The 19,090-nt window shown below is 36.6% G+C and overlaps 1 protein-coding gene across 3 annotated transcripts in view; it reads left to right on the forward strand.

Annotated features, from left to right (window-relative positions):
- The window catches only part of LOC150088166 (uncharacterized), a 323,234-nt gene that overhangs the window by 183,572 nt on the left and 120,572 nt on the right, over nucleotides 1-19,090 (forward strand). For all 3 annotated transcript variants that reach the window (XM_090369359.1, XM_090369360.1, XM_090369361.1), the window contains exon 9: nucleotides 8,340-8,445. In XM_090369359.1, coding sequence (XP_090225485.1) covers nucleotides 8,340-8,445 — 106 coding nt within the window. The remainder of the gene's footprint in view (nucleotides 1-8,339; nucleotides 8,446-19,090) is intronic.

Genomic DNA, 19,090 nt, shown 5'->3' on the forward strand with positions numbered 1-19,090 from the left:
GCAGAGTGATTGAACATTTCGATGCAATTTTTTTTTTTTTTTTTTTTTTTTTTTTGAAGCTTCAAGCATCAGGACTCATTACACTCTCATTATACCACACACAGGCTTGGCCAGTCAGGTCATCTGCATGTAACACATAAGCTGAATTTACAGTTTGTTTTCTTTGAGTGGTTTTATTTATAATTTTTATGTGAAATAAATACTGATTGCAGATTAAAACAAAAAGAGTGAAACCAAATTACATGATGGTACATCCTGGTCTACTGCTGCTTGAAAGAACTAGTAAACCATACCATCCAGAAAAAATATCACAAATTTTCAGATGAGTGTTTAGCATTTGGATTTGCATGTACAGATCTCAAAGATGACTAGACAATTGCAATGTGCATAAGTGCTATGTTACAATATATTGACAAATGATTGTCTGAAAACCTGCTTAATTATGCTGACATTTAGTAACTGAACATTAGGAACACACAAAAACTAAATTTAAGATAAATTGCAAGAGCTGTGACAAAAAAATGCAACTAACTGCAACAATGAATGTTTGCTTTGTACCAAGTATTTCTACCGTAAAAAGTTATTTCAGCAGCAACCAAGCGTATTGCTTATATCTTTGCATATTCATGGGCTGATTTGTTTGTTGTGCAGGCTGAAAAACCTACAATAACTCAACTCAGAGAGAGAGAGAGAGAGAGAGAGAGAGAGCACGCGTTTTTATGGGGTTTTAACGGCACATAAGCTGCTGTGGCTATATGTGCCTATTCACAGAAAATGTGCAAAACAAAATTTAGGCATAACCACTTGATTTTATTTACAGAGATATTTTAGAATTTATCATATAGTCCAATTTTTTTCAGATTAGAGAAAACTAGTTGATGGTTGCATCATCATCACCACCAATAATATGTTGTAATGTCATTGATTCTCATAGATTTCTCACAGAAGATGATCTGTCCTGGTGATAGTGAGGGCAGTCAATCAGAATATGTTTGACTGTTAAATTTGCTGAACAGTATGGACACTGAGGAGGATCTTCACCTGTGAGTAGGTGGAGGTGGGTCAGATATGTATATCCGATTTGTGCCTATGCAAGTACCACTTCTTCTCTTCGCACTGTTTTGGTCCTAGAGTGCCAAAGCTTTGGATCATGTTTCAACTGGTACAGTTTATAATTGGTTGGAGTGTGTCATAGCTCTTTCCACTGCAGGAGACATTCTGTTTGTATGATGTGAATGTAGTCAGAGGCTGGAACCAGAATGGAGATTAAATGAAAAGTTGATGGATTTTTAGCAGTTTGATCAACAAGTTCATTCCCCTTTATCTCTGAAATTGAAGAATGTCATCAATCAGTGACCTTTTGCTGGGATCCAGCAAAAGGTCACTGATTCACGACATTCTTCAGTTTGTAATAGGATTCTTCTGATTTGATTTAACACAGGGTGAACCTTGTAGGAGGAGGTTTGCATTGCTGTAAGCTGAGAGAGAGAGTCCATGTATATTACATATTTTAGAAATGGGAAGAGATTCCGGTTATCTAAAGCTAATTTTATTGCAGATAAGCTGCTATACTCAGGTGGAAGGGCAGCAGAAATGATTGTAGAGGGAAATACTGCTGCTGCTGCTCCAACAGCTGAATGTGATTTGGAGCCATCAGTATATATTGGCAAAAAATTAGCATATTTTTGAATATAGCTTGCATGGAGTTCTTTCACGTTGAGTATCGATAGGTGGTTCTTTCCTCACTTGTTAAGATAAGTATTGCAAGTTAATTGAGGGGGGAGAATCCAAAGTGGTTGGAAATAATTAATTACTTTTTGCCTGTTGAAAATAGGAACATTCCAACTCTATTAATTCAATAAAGCGTAAGACTGCTGTTCTTATTTTACTGGATTTATTTCTATAGAGATTTTTCAGGGTGGATTATAGTGGTATGGCTCAATAGGATGCTGACAGCAAATTTGTATTTTAGCTGCATACTTAAGTAGTAATGTTTTAATGCAGAGGTAAAGAGGGAGCTCATGGGCTTCAGTATATAAACTACGGGTTGGAGATGTCTTAAAAGCACCAAGTGCAATCTGCAATACACTATGCTGTAGGATCCACAATAGGATCCAGCCAGTGTACTCTTTCAGGCAAAATCGTAGATTGGAACACCATAATCCAAAGAGGATATGATTAGTGCTCTATGTAAGAGCAGCAAAGATGGTTTGCTCCCCAAGACAGAGCAGATAAAGCTCTTAGTATGTTCAGCTTTTTGAGGCAGGAAGGAAGTATCACTGCCACCTAGTGGTTCCTCTATCTGCAGTTTCTTAATGCATGAAGAATCACTACTGATAATCAAATCAAGAGTATTACTCCCTCTAGTTGCCTCCCGAACATGATGATTTAGAAAACAATCATCCAATAAATCCACAAAAGCCTTGCTAGTGTGTGAGTGACCAACCCCCAAATTCTAGTCAATATCTGGGAAATTAAAATCCCCCATTATAAGACTCTCTGATTTACTGGCCCACTCTGTTTCTCTGTACAGTTTCTTATTATACTCATCAGAGTCATTAGGCCTATAGCACACTCCTACTCTCAATTTTGATCTCCTAATGCTTGTAGTAGTAGTGGCATGTGATGCAAGAAAGCAAGTGTATGAGCCTATGCAGCATCAGCCAAAAAAAAAAAAAAAAAATCACACCATTCCCTCCAAATGCCTGTCCAGTTCCTCCTTAAATTTATTCAACCTATCAACTTCCACAACGACAGATGGAAGTTTGTTCCAGCAATTAACCACCCGCTGGCTAAAGGCAAATTTCCGCACATCTATTCTACATCTGTCTTTTCTTAATTTGAATTTATGCCCCCTTAGGTTTGTAATCTGAACAAGTGGAAGGATCCCATTAGAATTCAGCATGCTCAACCCATTCAAGACCTTATACACTTCAATCAGATCACCGCGCAGGTGCCTAGTCTCCAACCACTGCAATTTGCAGAACTTAAGCCTCTCTTGGTAAGAGGATCCCTTCATTCCCCTCACCAATCTTGTTGCCCTTCTCTGTACACGCTCAAGTAAATCTACATCCTTCCTAAAATGAGGCCTCCAGACCTGTATGCAGTACTCAAAGCGTGGCCCGGCCATTGCCTTATACAGAGGGATAATCACCTCCTTTTCCCTGCTAGCAAAATTCCTATATATCATTGACAAAACCCCATGACCTGCCCTGGCAGCCTGTTTGCATTGCTCAGAAAACTTCATATCTGACTGCACAATTACTCCCAGGTCTTTTTCATTTTCTACCACCTTAAGTGTAGTACCACACAGTTGGGACGTTTCTCTGGGGTTACTTCTACCCATATGCAATACTTTGCATTTGTCAAGGTTAAACTTCAGTTGCCACTTCTTAGCCCATCTGCCCAAATTATCTAGATCCTGTTGCAGTAGCACACTGCCATTACTGTCATTAACAACCCTGCCAACCTTTGTATCATCTGCAAACTTCGACATTAAGCCTGATATACCTTCATCAATATCATTGATAAATATACAAAACAACAGTGGACCTAACACCGAACCCTGTGGGACTCCACTAATAACATTAGTCCAAGAAGTGCAGCACCCATTGATTACCACCCTCTGTCTTCTCGCACTTAACCATCCTTTTATCCATTGTAGCAACTTACCCTTAATACCATTCTGCTCCAATTTGTACAGTAGTCTTCCATGCGCAACAGTGTCAAAAGCTTTCCTGAAATCCAAATATATGATATCAAAATTATTTTTTGCATCCAGTTCCTTTGTAACCACATCATAATATCCTATCAAATTTGTCAGACAAGACTTTCCCTTAACAAACCCATGCTGTGTCTGAATTATTGCTGCAGTCTTGTCTAGATGATCCTGCAATGCATCTTTAACCAGTGACTCCATTATTTTACCCGGAACAGAAGTTAAACTAACTGGTCTGTAATTACTCGTGTCACCCTTCGATCCCCCTTTGTGAACTGGGGATACATTTGCACATCTCCAGTCCGTGGGAACCTCCCCTGAGTCCAAGGATGCTCTCATAATTATGGCTAAGGGTTTGCTTAGTTGCTTTGCCGCCTCCTTTAATATAACTGGATAGATCCCATCCACCCCAGGCGCTTTTCTTATGTGTAACTTCAACAATTTCTCCTACACTTTGCTTTCAGTTATTCCAAAATCATTAAGTATCCTGCTACAATTTGATAACCTTCTGCCTTTTTCAAACCTTAATAATTCCTCTTGTGTGAATGTAGATGCAAAATACTCATTCAGTTTGTTTGCTATCTGAGCAGGATCATCAACAGTCGAACCATCGATGTCAAGTGGACCAATCAGATTCATCCCCTTATATCACACCAAACTGACTCAACACTGCACTGTCCAGCAATGTCTGCTTCACTTCATTGGATTTTATGTATTTCTAAACTAATAGCATAACCCCTCCTGTCTGTCCTTTCTGTACACATTGTACTCCCCAAATTCCAGTTCTGCATTCCTTATATCTGTGTGACACCACGTCTCTGATATCCCAACAATATTTGCCTTTGATGTTATTATTATTATTATTATCAGCTATATGGTGCAAGGAAGCCTGAGGCTTATGCTGTACCAGCCAAAAAAAAAAAAAAAAATTCCCGAGTTACCCTGAGAGAGAGAGAGAGAGAGAGAGAGAGAGAGAGAGAGAGAGAGAGAGGGAATATCACCAAGAAAGAGAAGAATGATGATATCCAGCTCAGGACCCTGAGTGTGCCAAGCCCATACTCATCAGATGTGAGCCTCTGGGGTTAATGTTTCAGCAATACCTCAAATTTATTTACCAAACTCCTAGCATTGGTGTACATGCAAGTATACATGCACCTGTTCCTATTCTTAGCTACCCTAACACAACCCATGTGTGTACTTGTACTGCAGTGACTCCCAGCAGTCTCTGAAATATCCTGCATCTTGTTTTCCAGGCTGCTGCTCATTCCAATAGAAGCAGTGCAAGAATCACTTTCATCTTTGCCAGTGGCTACTGTTAATCTATTAATCCTTGTATCCCCCCCCCCAAGCTTGCAGTTTTCCGACCCACCTAACACTGCCTCGATAGCATCAGCAAATATTCTTGCACCCTTTCTATTTAAGTGTATCCCATCCCTGTAGAAGCACTCTCTCCTGTTAACAAGTACAGACCAGGCTGAAAAAAATTTACCCCATGAGCCTTGCACAATCTTTCCAGGGCCGAATCGATCGACAGGGCTCTCATCATATACTCCCTCCTATCATGTCTGGGCAGAATTGCAGCCACTTTCAAATTCAACCCTAATTCACAGCTTTTTTTCAACAGTGACCTGTACTTGTTAAGTAATTCTGCCGGTCTCCTACTCTTACTGGTATTATCTTTTCATCTCACTTTTTGAATTGAAGTTATAAAATGCAATCTCCATATACCGCACCTCTTCATACTGTGGTTTCAGATATACTGTGGGTATGACAGTGTCTCAAAAAAAAATTATTAAAAAAAAAAAATAATGTGTTCAAAGAACTAGTAGTTTCATATAGTAAACTGGAAAAAGTGAATACTGTATGTATTCATATCTACTGTACATCCTACTACTGTATTTCCAAGAGGGGAAATTATCTACTATATTCACTTCGATATATTCAATATTCAGTCGCAGAGTAATTTTAGTAAATAATAGGACTCGTCAGAAACTAATTACTATAGACGCCCAGTTTCTCCTCTCAGCTAGAGATGCATTAAAAGAGTATATATCAGTGAAATGCTAATTATAGGCAGCTACCTCTGGAGGGGAATATAGCTATTGTTCATCAAGTGCATTATATTTACAGTGGCAGACAAAAAAAAAACTGCATCACTTGTGAATTTTGCAAATAATGTATTTTGTGCTGCATTGTGGGTTGCAGAAATGTTTGAAATGCATTTGTTAGATGGGATATATATCTCTGTGAATTAAATCCAATAAAAAGACCACCTGATATATACCTAATTGTCATAAATATCTTCCCAAAGGGTAAAATGTGTAATTAATGGAAATATGAGAAATTATGCAAATGGCAATCATGACAATCAAACATACATTTTATTGCATTTACGTGTACAAACTGAAATGACAAGTTAATGTACTGTAAAACAGCAATAAGTCGTCAATATTTTGTTGTTCCTCCTCGAGCTACAACCTTGCAACGATCTGGCATAGAGTTAATCAACTTCTGGATATACGGTTGCCCATTCTTGGTACCACACCCTTACAGTGTTCTCCCACAGCTGAATCTTACTTGTTGGCTTCTTCTGAGAAATTTTAGATGACATTATGTACCAGCAATTTTCATTAGTGTTCAGATGTGGACTGTTGCCAGGCCAGTTCAACACTGTAATGGCAGCATTTCCGAGGTATGACTGCACCTTAAGGGAGAAAAATGAGGGAAAACATTGGTGCATGTTTTAAGCCTTGTGAGACAAGAAGAAAAATTCATCATTAAATCTAAATAGCATAAAACTTACCAATTTTGCTGTGTGGCAAGATGTTGAGTCCTGTTGAAAAATGCAGTTTTGGACATCTGTGTGGTGAGCCCTAATATGGGGCTCACCACACAGATGTCCACACTCCTCCAAGATAGCAGTGTAGGTTTCTGCATTCACTGTTTCATTAATAAACTTAATTTGCCCCACTCCTTTGCTTGTTATGTATCCCCAGACCATCTGACTGGCGGAGAACTTTACAGTTGGTGTCAAGCAGTCAGAATGGTATGCCTCCAACTTTCGTCTTCTGACATATCGCTCCTCATCCGAGCCATGGAGGTTGAATTTCCGTTTTGTCAGAAAAGATGACCATGTTCCATTGCTCTTTTGTCCATGAAACATGCATTTTAGCCCAAGCAGGTTGAATCTTCCTCATTTGTTGGGTCAATAAAGGCTTCTTCTTGGGCCAATAGGCATGCAAACCACATTCTGAAAGCTGCCTTTGGATAGTTCGTGCACTTGTTTCAACACCAGAGGCCATCTCATAGTCCAGTTTTAGATCAGGAGCACTTGTATGGTATTTACAAAGGCATAGCTGTTTCAAATATTGATCTTGGGAAGGCACAGTCACTCTCTTACTGCCTGATCCAGGTCTTCTCTTCACATCACTGGTTTCACGCTTTAATTTCAGAACCCAGGATACTGTTGACTGGTGGCAGCCTATTTTATCAGTGACAGCATGCATGGAAAGCCCTTCCTGGGGCCGAGCAACAGCTACACTTTTTTTTTCTTGGTGTCAACTGAATATATGGAGCCATGCTTACATATCTGCAAAACAGGATACTAATGAGTATGTATGCCCTTCCAATACTGTATTTATAGAAATGGCTGATGCAATACCTTGCAATTACTGCTGATGCAATAGAAGTGTTATCTGATGCAGTACCTTTGCTTTGCAACAAACAAAATTACTGTAATCAAACAATAACTTATGTGTTTCACTACAAATGTTACTTTTTTTAAGGTGATGCAGTTTTTTTGTCTGCCACTGTAGTTACAAAGTAAATTTTTGTAAACAACATGTGATATCCTTTCTCTGACAAGATTTTATACTTCATAAAGCAAAAACTGCTGAGGGCTATTCCAGACAGAAATGTACATGAACTAACAAGTGATTCATGGAGAAATCATGTCACTTCACTTTGGCACTATGATGATCCAGGAAGTTTGGTTTTGATTTAGCTTTCTCAAAACATGGTAAATTCTAGATCATCAGAAATGGTAAATATTAGTAAATCAGTAGGACTGAATTAATGGCTACCAAAGAAAAAATTATACAGTTGAAAAAAAGTTAAAGAGATTATCAAAGAAGGCATGATCAGTAGTTAGATGAAAGAGAAAGAAAAATTGCATTCATTAATAGTCTCTGAAGAAGATGAAGTAGACTTCCAAAAAAAAAAAAGAAAATCCACCCAAAAATCCTTAAAAAGCAAAGTGGATTCCTGTATGTGATAATGCCTTTAAAAATATTTTTAAAAATCACTGATGTTGCAATTTGAAAAGAACTGGACAAAACATCAAAAAAATTTTGTATAAACATGCTTTAAAATGGTGAACAACTCTGATTTTGCACAGTTTCAAAATAAACTCCTTCATTTTTTTCCTCCATTTACAACTTACTGTAGGCATTTTACCCTTTTAACAGCTGTTGTTGCAAAAGTCTGTATATTCAGCAAACAGTGAGGTTTGGAAACATTTTTAAAATTTTTTCCTTTGTTATTTAAAAAACAGAAGTAATGTAGAAGAAACATTAAACATTTCATGAATCACCACATTACATGATGGGATTTTAAATTTTAGTAATGTACCTGTTGTGCCAACAACTCCAGTCAGTTCTGTCCTTCCATCTGCTCCAGGATCATCGACTCCATCTCTGTTTCGGAACATATCACCTATTCCTTTCCATGTAAGTAAAATTTGCAATAATTTAGTAACTAAAAATTATACTCTGGATATTTTAAACTGGAAATATTTAAGAAAGTTTAATTTCTTGATGCAGGATATCAATGATTTGAAATTAAGAGATCTACATAGAGCCCATAAATTAAAAATGCAGTATATATGTGTGTGCATGTGTATACTCATAAAATGGTAATTTTATGATAATTTTAATATTGTGGCATTTTTGCATGAGGCAAATTATTAAATAGGATTTCAATGCACTACATAATTTTTGTTGTAAATCAAATTCAGTATTGATTTTTAACCTGTAATACTTAACTGTAATATTTCAGTGGGATGTGTTTGCACATATCACTAAAATTTGCTGTATGTTATACTGAACAATTGTCAGGGGTTACATGATTAATTACTAAATTTAAAACTAGATTTAAAAAATAAATAATTTTAAAAACGGACTTTGTTAACACATATTTCATTCCATGAATGCATGTTAGTAGCAAATATATTATTATACTGTGTTCTTTAATTTATAAAAAATTTATTCAATATATCAGCTTTGCACATGTATGTTCCTAATCCTAACAAGGAATAGGTAGTACATTCATTTTGTAAATGAATCAGTCTTGTTGATTCATTAACACAATTTACTTGACAAAACAGACAATAAAATACATAGTACAATTATAAGATGTTTTTGTACTTAGTCACACAGTGTTACAGGTAATGCAGTGTAATTTGCCCTTGTCAAATTGCAAATTTAAATCTGCATCTAGAAACATGTATCAGTTTGTTAATCACTTGTTACATCTTTTGTTTGCTGTTTTCATTTGAGGTATATATATTTTATCACAGTTTATCAGTGTGAAAAATGTCGAATTTGGAATATGGTGCAAACATTTGTTGAAAAGAACTGATGCATCAGCTTTATAGAGAGGATTATTCTCTGTATTTTTATGTCATGTTTTAATGTCATAATCACAGATTAGAGAGGGAAAAGAAAGTTTAGCAGACTATGACCATGCTTGGAACATCCTAAGCTGGATATCATCATTCTTCTCTTTCTTGGTGATTCCTTTCTACTTCTCTCTCTCTCTCTCTCTCTCTCTCTCTCTCTCTCTCTCAGGGTAACTCGGGGAATTTTTTTTTTGTCTGGTGCAGCATAAGCCTCAGGCTTCCTTGTACCATATGGCTAATAATAATTAACTGCTCATATGCCCAAAAAAATGAAACGGTTGAACAACTCATGTATCTGAATCACTGTGGTGCATGTGTTGCCTTAAAAATTAGAAAAATTGAGCTGAGAGGTAACAACTGAAGTTTAACATTGACAAATGCAAAGTACTCCATACGGGTAGCAGTAACCCAAGAGAAATGTACCAACTGTCTGTGTGGTACTATACTCAGGGAGGTGGAGAATGAAAAAGACCTGGGGGTAATTGTGCAGTTAGATATGAAGTTTTCTAAGCAATACAGACAATCTGCAAGAGTAGCTCATGGTGTCGTGTCAATGATATACAGGAATTTTTCTATCAGGAATAAGGAGGTGATTATCTCCTTGTTATAAGGCAATGGTCAGGCCACACCTTGAATACTCTATACAGGTCTGGAGGCGTCATTTTAGGAAGTATGTAGAGCTGCTAGAACAAGTACAGAGAAGGGCAACGATATTGGTGAATGGAACAAAGGATTGCCCTTATGAAGAAAGAATTTAAGTTCTTCAAATTGCTGTGTCTGGAGACTAAGCACCTGCAAGGTGATCTGATTGAGGTGTTCAAGATCTTGAATGGTTTGAGCAAGCTAAATTCTAATGGGATTCATCCTCTTGCCCAGATTAATTGCCTGAGGGGACATAAATTCAAATTGAGGAAAGACAGTTGTAGAATAGATGTGCTGAAATTTGCCTTTAGCTAGCGGGTAGTTGATTGTCGGAACAAACTTCCATCTGTCGTTGTGGAATTTGACAGCCTAAATAAATTCAAGGCAGAACTAGACAAACATTTGGAGTGAATGGATGGGTGAAATGGGACGTTTTTTTTTTTTTTTTTTAGCTGATGCTATATAAGCTTGCTTTCTTCCATCATATGCTTATGCTAATGCTAAACACTTACTGATAATCAATATAATAAATGTATGATAATTTGGTGCAATCTGATGATGGCATCTGCTTATGGTCCCTTATTCATATGTTCCATTATCAAAAATAGTAGGATCAATGTTTTCACTATGACCAACAAACAAAGATTGAGTTATCAACTTGGAAATTTCCCTATTCATGAGGATCAAAAAATGTCAGCCAGATAGGTGAAAAAGATAAATGAAGTTGGATTTCTCCCCCTCTATTATGATATTGTGCACTACAAATTGAGTGCTACTGTGAATAAAAAAAGATATGTACAGATCTTGCATTCTGAAAGAGAAAATTTGGCAATAATATCCAGATTGGTGTACTGTAACACTCCACTCATTTCTCATATAATAGGATCTTACTAAACACAATATTGCTGTGTTACCATAACCCCCATCCTCACTTGCATACTTCTCATGATGTGAATTTTCTAATTCTCACCCAAAAAGGAAATATCATTTATGAGGAAATCCCTTCCATGGCAAACCAGAAGCTATTGATGCAACTGAAGATGCTCTCCACACTGTCCAGCAGAATAGTTCCAGAATTGCTGCCAGCAGCTGTATTAACATTGGAATATTCTGTTTATATTATGAAATGATCATATATGATCAGAGGATTCAACTCTTTGTTCTGGTTTAAATATTTTACAGTAAACTAACTCTGAATAGTTTTGATTATATTCCACTTAATTTTAGTATATAAGGGATTTGTCATCTGTGCAAAAGACCAGATAAACAAGGTATAACAAACTGATTTGGGAAACTGTATAAGACAGTAAGTATATCCTCTAAATTCTGAATATGATTATATTCAGAATTTGGGAAAGTATTGAGCAGTGCAAAATAAGTCATTATTTATTTATTTTTTAAAATATACATATATGTCTTAACTTGTTTGAAAGCTTTCTAATATTCATTAGCTAACCATTGAATAATCTTAGCAAAATGCCTGAGGATTATATAACTAAATTTTTCATGTGTAAGTGTTTAGATATATTAATTGTAGTAATTTTAATAACATAAATATGCTAACATTAGTGCCTGAAAACAATAATCATACTTCAAAATTTGATACTATTAAAACTTTTCATTTTTAGCTTGCAATTTTTTTTAGAGGGAAGAGATACTTCTGCAGTTTTATCCCACTCAAATTTTCCACATGGACAACATCCCTCCCCTCATCACTTGTAAGAAGTTAAGATAATATTCATGCTAATAGAAGGATTTGATGCTCGTTCTTAGGGACATGGGTGATTGTGCCCAACACAGGCAGTTGTTCTACCAGCTCATCCAAGGATTGAGCTCATGAGGCATACACCCAATCCATATTTTAATGAACAAAATCCCCCACTAGAAGTTTTTGATTGAATATTGAGGGTCCTTCTAAACGCCCAGCAGAACTTCTAAACTGTGCAAAACTAAACTAGGTCAAACCAGTGAAAAGAAATACAAAAATAAAGAGCTTTCAATTATTACTAGATAACTGACACTAGGCTCAAAAGTATATTTTAAAAACGTTAGATTTTCAAGTGCATATGTTCAACAGGGATCAATATGCATATGTGGATTTGTTTGTTATTATGTAAAAGGCTGCGGAATAGGTGTGCAGAAATTTGTTTTCCGCCAGGGATAACTGATTATTGAATAAACTTACACCCTGTGTTGTGGAAGTGGTTATTTTGAATAAATTATAAATTAAAAATGATTGGATAAATTAATATTTGTAGTAGCTTGATACAAGCAAGCTTATATAACATCAGCTATAAAATATAATAATAAAAAAAATCTAGATTTATCAACTTCTAATAACAATGGTCTGAATAGATTTTGATGTTTCCAGAATTCATGGTGTTTCTGGGTGTACTTTTAGTGCTAATTCTAAAAATCCCAGCCATTTTTACCTATCACCTACAGCTTTTTTGCAAACAGTAAGAATTGCTTTCTTAGATATATATTCTGTGTATATATGATATGCGTACTACTTTTTTGTGATGACAGTTAGGCAGATACCACCATCCAGACGCCATTTCAATGCTCTTTGGCCCTGTTTGATGCATTAAAACTACCTTTGTAGTAGGAATGATGTGTGTGCATTACCCATGTATAAGTAAACTCCTTCATACTCTTAAGCATTTAGACAAAAATATCTTTTAGATTAAACCATGCACACCATCAGGCATCTCTCATATTGTAGAGTTATACTTCATAACTGGGTTGTCACTATTGCACGTACCCACCAAGAGAGGCCAAAGAGTCCTGAAACAGTGCTGTCTGGGTGGTGGTATCTGCCGAGAATAAGTAATAGTCTTCTCCATAGGTGATACTTATTCCAGGTAATGCAACACCATGGAAACTCATTGTGAAGGTATTCACAATATGAGATATAATTAAAATAATGCATTAAAAAACTACCTTAGTAGTAGAAATTATGTGTATGCATTACCATTGTATAAGTAAACTCCTTCAATGTTTAAACTTTGTCTAAGCTTCCTTTCACCACATGGCTAATTATAATAAAAATAGTATACGGTAACTATGTCGTGGTGAAACAAAGGCACAGTATAATATCATTTGTGAAAAATGTATATGCCATATATTTTGGAATTAAATTTAATGACCAAGATAAAAGCATAGCCCCCCACTCTAAAGTGTGCCTCACATATGTGGAGAGCTTGCAATTGTGTAAATGTGGTAAAAAAGTCATGACATTTGCCATTCCTAAGGTGTATAAGAAACCTCAGGATCATATTGATGACTACTACTTTTTTTCCTTAAATGTAGACGGTTATAATGCAAAGAACAAGCAGAGCACTGTGTACCCCAACAACATTACTTCAGTTGTAAGGCCAGTACCCTGTGGATCTAAACTACTGGTACTCCTTCCACCTGTTATTTTTGAATGTGTGCCATCAGATCCCAAATCTGACATTTGTGATCTAGATGATAATATAAACTTTTGTGATGAATAAATTTGCAAATCTGGGCCACAAAGTGAACTCGATGATCTTGTGAGAGATTGAAAACTACCCAACGGTTCTGCAGAGCTTTTAGAGTCAAGACTGGAATCCAAGAGTCTGCTGCTACCTCCAGGAACAGCATTTTCATGATACAGATACCTTGAAGAAGGATTGGGTCTCCATTTTTTCCAAAGAAGATTCAATGATGTATTGCAACAACATTCCTGCAATTTTGAACTTTTTTGGAATTTTCTACCAACCAAATGGAGTGGTGGCTATTTATTGACTCATCAGAGCAAAGCCTTATAGGAGTTCTCCTTCATAATGGAAATAAGTATGCATCCATTCCTGTAGCCCATTCAGCACATTTAAAAGAAAACAATGAAAATGCTAATCTTCTTCTAGAAAAACTTCAGTGTGAGGGTTCAATTTTGTACCAAAATTTCTGCCAAATATTTGAAACAAAAAGTTTGAATAAAAGCTTAAGTTTTAAAATACCTATGAAGACAATGTGATTGGTAGAGATTATTTCTTGTCGTGATGTTTAAATATCAGTATTACTTAGTTAATTGATAATTAAACTTTGCTGTTAATTTAATTGAGTTTCCACAACTTTCGCCTAAAACGTCATACAACTAAGTGGTTATTTGAAGTGAGTACCATCAGTTTAAGCTTTGCTATTAATTTTATTAAGTATTAGCCATATGGTGCAAGGAAGAGCAAAAAAAATTTAAACCACCTATTTGCTCCCTTCTCACACACAGGTATCTATCCAAATAAGCTTTGAATTTCTCTTAGCTGCCAGACTCAACCATCCACGGAGGCAGCAACTTATTCTAATAAGTAACAATTTGCTGGCTAAAAGAAAACTTCCTACAGTCCAGTCTGAACCTCTTCCCTCATAATTTGAAATTGTGACCCTTTAAATCACTTGTAACAGTGGAAATTTTACCATCAATCATTTTACTTTCTCTTCTCAGAGCAATATATATTTCAATCGGATCTCTGCTGAGGTGCCAAGTTACCGAACTCTGCAGCCCACATGTTTAAAGTCTTTCCTCATGTGGATGTCCTCTTACTGATATCAACAGGCATGTTTGCCTGTCTTTGGACCCTTTCAAGAAGTTTGATGTTTTTTTTTAGATCCAGTCTCCATACCTGGACTTCGTATTCTATGTGTGGCCTTACGGAGGTATTATGACCTCCACAAGTATATGTTCAGTAAATCATTTATAGGACACCATGGGTCTTCCTTCCCATCCATGGGAGTGGATGGGATCTATCCAGTTATATTAAAGGAGGCAGCAAAGGAAGTAAGCAAACCCTTAGCCATAATTATGAGAGCTTCCTTGGACTCAGAGGAGCTCCCCATGGACCGGAGGTGTGCAAATGTATCATCAATTCACAAAGGCGGTTCAAAAGGTGACATAAGTAACTACAGATCTGTTAGTTTAACTTGTGTTCAGGGAAAAATAATGGAATCGCTGGTTAAAGAAGCATTGCAGGATCATCTAGACAAGAATGTAGTAATAGTTAAGACACAGCATGGGTTTGTTAAAGGGAGGTCTTGTCTGACCAATTTGATTGGATACTATGATGTGGTCACAAAGGAACTGAATGCCAAAAATAATTTTGATATCATATACTTGGATTTCAGAAAAGCTTTTGATACTGTTTCACATGGAAGACTGCTGTACAAATTGGAGAAGAATGGCATTAAGGGTAAGTTGCTACAATGGATAAAGGGATGGTTGGGTGAGAGATGACAGAGAGTGCTAATCAATGGACACTGCTCTTTGTGGACAAATGTAATTAGTGGAGTTCCCCAGGGTTCGGTATTGGGCCCATTGTTGTTTTGTATATTTATCAATGATATTGATGAAGGTATATCAGGTTTAATGTTCAAGTTTGCAGATGATACAAAGGTTTGCAGGGTTGTTAACGACAATAAAGAGAGTATGCTACTCCAACTGGATCTAGATAAGTTGGGAAAATGGCTGAAAAGTGGCAACTGAAGTTTAACATTGACAAATGCAAAGTACTGCATATAGTTAGCAATAACCGAAGAGAAACATGCCAACTGTGTGGTACTACACTCAGGGAAGCTGAAAGCAAAAAAGATCTGGGGGTAATTGTGCAGTCAAATATGAAGTTTGCTAAGCAGTGCAGAGGGGCTGCCAGGGCAGGTCATGGAGTCTTGTCAATGATATATAGGAATTTTGCTTGCAGGGACAGGAAGGTGATTATCCCGTTATGCAAGGCAATGGTCAGGTCACACCTAGAGTACTGTGTACAGGTCTGGAGGCCTTATTTTGGGAAGGATGTAGAGTTACTAGAACGGTTGCAAGATTGGTGTGGGTAACAGAGGGGGTGCTCTTACCAAGAAAGGCTTAAGTTCTGCAAATTGCAGCACCTGGAGAGTAGACACCTGCGAGGTGATCTGATTGAGGTGTCTCAGGCTTGAATGGGTTGAGCAATCTAATTCCTGATGGGATTCTTCCTCTTGCTCAGATTAAGAACCTGAGAATAGATTTGTGGAAATTTGCCTTTAGCCAGCAGGTAGTTTGTTTGGTGGAACAGATCTCCATATTTTATTGTGAAAGTTGATAGCCTAAATAAATTTAAGGCTGAGCTGGACAGGCATTTGGAACAAATGGAGCGGTGAAATGGGAGGTTTTTTTTTTTTTTTTTTTTGGCTGATGCTGCATAAGTTTGCTTTCTTGCATCGTATGCCTCTACTAATGCTAATGTTATATAAAGGGATAATCACCTTGTCTGTGTTATAAAAATTCCTATGTATCATTGACAAAACTCCATGCCCTGCTCTGGCAGCCCATCTGCACTGCTCAGAGAACCTCATATCTGACTGCCCAATTACCCCATGTCTTTTTTATTCTCTACCTCCCTGAGTGTAGTACCACACAGTTGGTACGTTTCTTTTGGGTTTCTGCTACCCATATGCAGTACTTTGCATTTCTCAATGTTAAACTTCAATTGCCACTTCTCAACAGAAATATTTATGATTCCATCCCAAATGGAATGACAAATCTTTCTATATATGAACTAAATCTAAAAGTTCGTGAAAATCCATCCACTGGGATGGAATGACAAACCTTTCTATATAAACCAAATATAAAAGTTCATGAAAATACATCCACTGAGAGTTCAGTTGTTATTTGCGGACAGACTTACAGAAAGATGGAGGGATGGATATTTAGCATTAGTATTAGTATCTTCACATGGTGAAGATAATAGGCACTTATGCATATATGCTAGCCCACCAAAAACTCTCCCTCCAAAAACCTTGCTGAGTTCCTAAGTCTTGAGTTTATCCACAAGGCATTTGGCTTATAGTTCCTCCTATTGTGCCTAGGAAAAACTGCAGACACGCACACTTTCTGACCTAACTGTAGGCATTTGACAGCATGGTGCTACAGTTGTTTTTCCAACAACTCATCAGTTCATGTATATGTAAGATCATTAGTCTCCACATGAATAATAATTCTCTCTTTACCCTATTTAAAATCTGAATTTCTTGGTGACATTAATTGTTGCTGCTGCAGCAATTAATGATGTCACCTGGTTCTAGTCCACTTATCCTTATTATAAAAAATTTAGGTGGTTTATCCATTGCACAATAATGAGAAATGATTTTATAGGAGAATTTATTCCCTCCAGCGGATCAGAGTATATCAAAATAATAATATTATAGCTACAGCGATTTTAAATCACTGTAGTAATTAAAACATATATTCAAGAAAGCTAATTGTTTTGGCCCACATTGAGTCCACGTGTATGCATAATAAACATAACTTCAGTACTAATTTACATTATGAAATGGACAATATATAAACCTAGGATTGTTTAATACCAAAGGAAAATTTACAGCTAAATCAGCAGTGGCAGTTATAAAAGCTTGAAAAATGAGTATAAATTTTGAAAGTGATATTTTGATGGCAGCCCTAGAGAGATGTTGCAATTGGAAAGTTTAGAAGAATATCTGGTGCAGGTCATCAATTATGTTGTAACTATTGAATATGTTTAACTGTGAAAACTGTGGTGAATATTAATATTGGCAAATGATCAAGGCAGCAATCTTATACAGCATCAGTCAAAAAAAAAAAAAAAAAAAAAAACACTTTTTTTTTTTGATATACTGACAATCAGTAAATCAATCACTCTGGCTGAAATCAGTTTTTTGCACATCTAACCTACAGCCATCCTTTACCAATTTGAAATACATATTTCCTTAAGTGTATCATTCGATTAAGAGTTAGGATGCCATATTTAATTTACTCATTCCATTTAAGGTTTTAAGCACCTCAATCAGATATCGCCACAGGTGTCTAGTTTCTAGATGTTACAGTTCACAGAGCAGAATTCTGCTTTAGTAAGTATGCTCTTTTGTATCCCTGAATAATCTTTTTGCTCTTCTCTGCACCCATCCCATCATATCCTCATTCTTCCTGAAATGAGGCTTCCAGACCTGTGTGCAGTACTCAAGATATAGCCTAACCATTATTGTCTTATACAATGGGACAATCACCTCCTTGTCCTTGCTGGCAAAATTCCTGTATATTGTGAGCACTGTGAGCTGTTCCTAGTAGCGGGCTACACTGCTCAGAAAACTACTTGTCACTCTATATAATTATTCCAGGTCTTTTCTTTTTCCATTACCATGATTGCCATACCACAAAATTAGTATGTTATTCTGGGATTAGTTTTTCCCACATGCAGTCTTTGCATTTTTAAGCATATCTCAATTGCCACATGCAGTCTTTGCATTTTTAAGCATATCTCAATTGCCACTTCTCAGTATGATGATGATGGTGTCTGTTAATATATTGTTTCTTAGGATCATTGAACTTAAAGTTTGAAATCCATTCCGATTGTTCAGATTGGATTTCAGTGGATAGGACTATCCAGTAATTGGATAGATCCCATCCACCCCAGGTGCCTTTCTTATGTTTAACTTCAACAATTTCTCTTCCACTTTGTTCTCAGTTATTACAAAATCATTTATGACCTGTGCACAGGAAGGCTTGTTTATGGTAGTTGGGAGTCCAGTTCTTTTGGATTCTTGGTATGTCACAGAATGTTCTACTTTATATTTTTGTATCTGTTTTTCTCTTTTCCAATATTCAGTTTTTAGAATAGGCAGAATGGTCCTCCTTGCAGTTCGGACATTTTGGTTGCTTGGCTGGACAGTTCTGATTGGTGTGTTCCTGAGATCCATGATTGGAACAGATAGCAACTCCATGGCATGCCATTTGTGAATGACTATACTTTTGGCATTTAAAGTAGTGGAGAGGATTCACAATGTATGGTCTGATGTTATAATTTAGATATCCAGCCTTCACCAATATAGATGGTTTGGAAGTGTTAAAGGTCAGTATGAGATTTCTGTTTGGGATAAGTGTCCCATCTCTAATTACTTAATCCTTCTCACAGCTATTACACCTTGATCTTCCAGTGCATTTTAAATTTCTTCTTCGGAGGTGCTGATTAGGCCCCATTCAGAAATTACTCCTTTTGATATGTTTAGGCTATTATGGGGAGAGACTG

The sequence above is a fragment of the Mastigoproctus giganteus genome, chromosome 3, assembly GCF_048544385.1.
Source record: "Mastigoproctus giganteus isolate SK-2022 chromosome 3, ASM4854438v1, whole genome shotgun sequence".
NCBI classification, from domain to species: Eukaryota; Metazoa; Arthropoda; class Arachnida; order Uropygi; family Thelyphonidae; genus Mastigoproctus; species Mastigoproctus giganteus.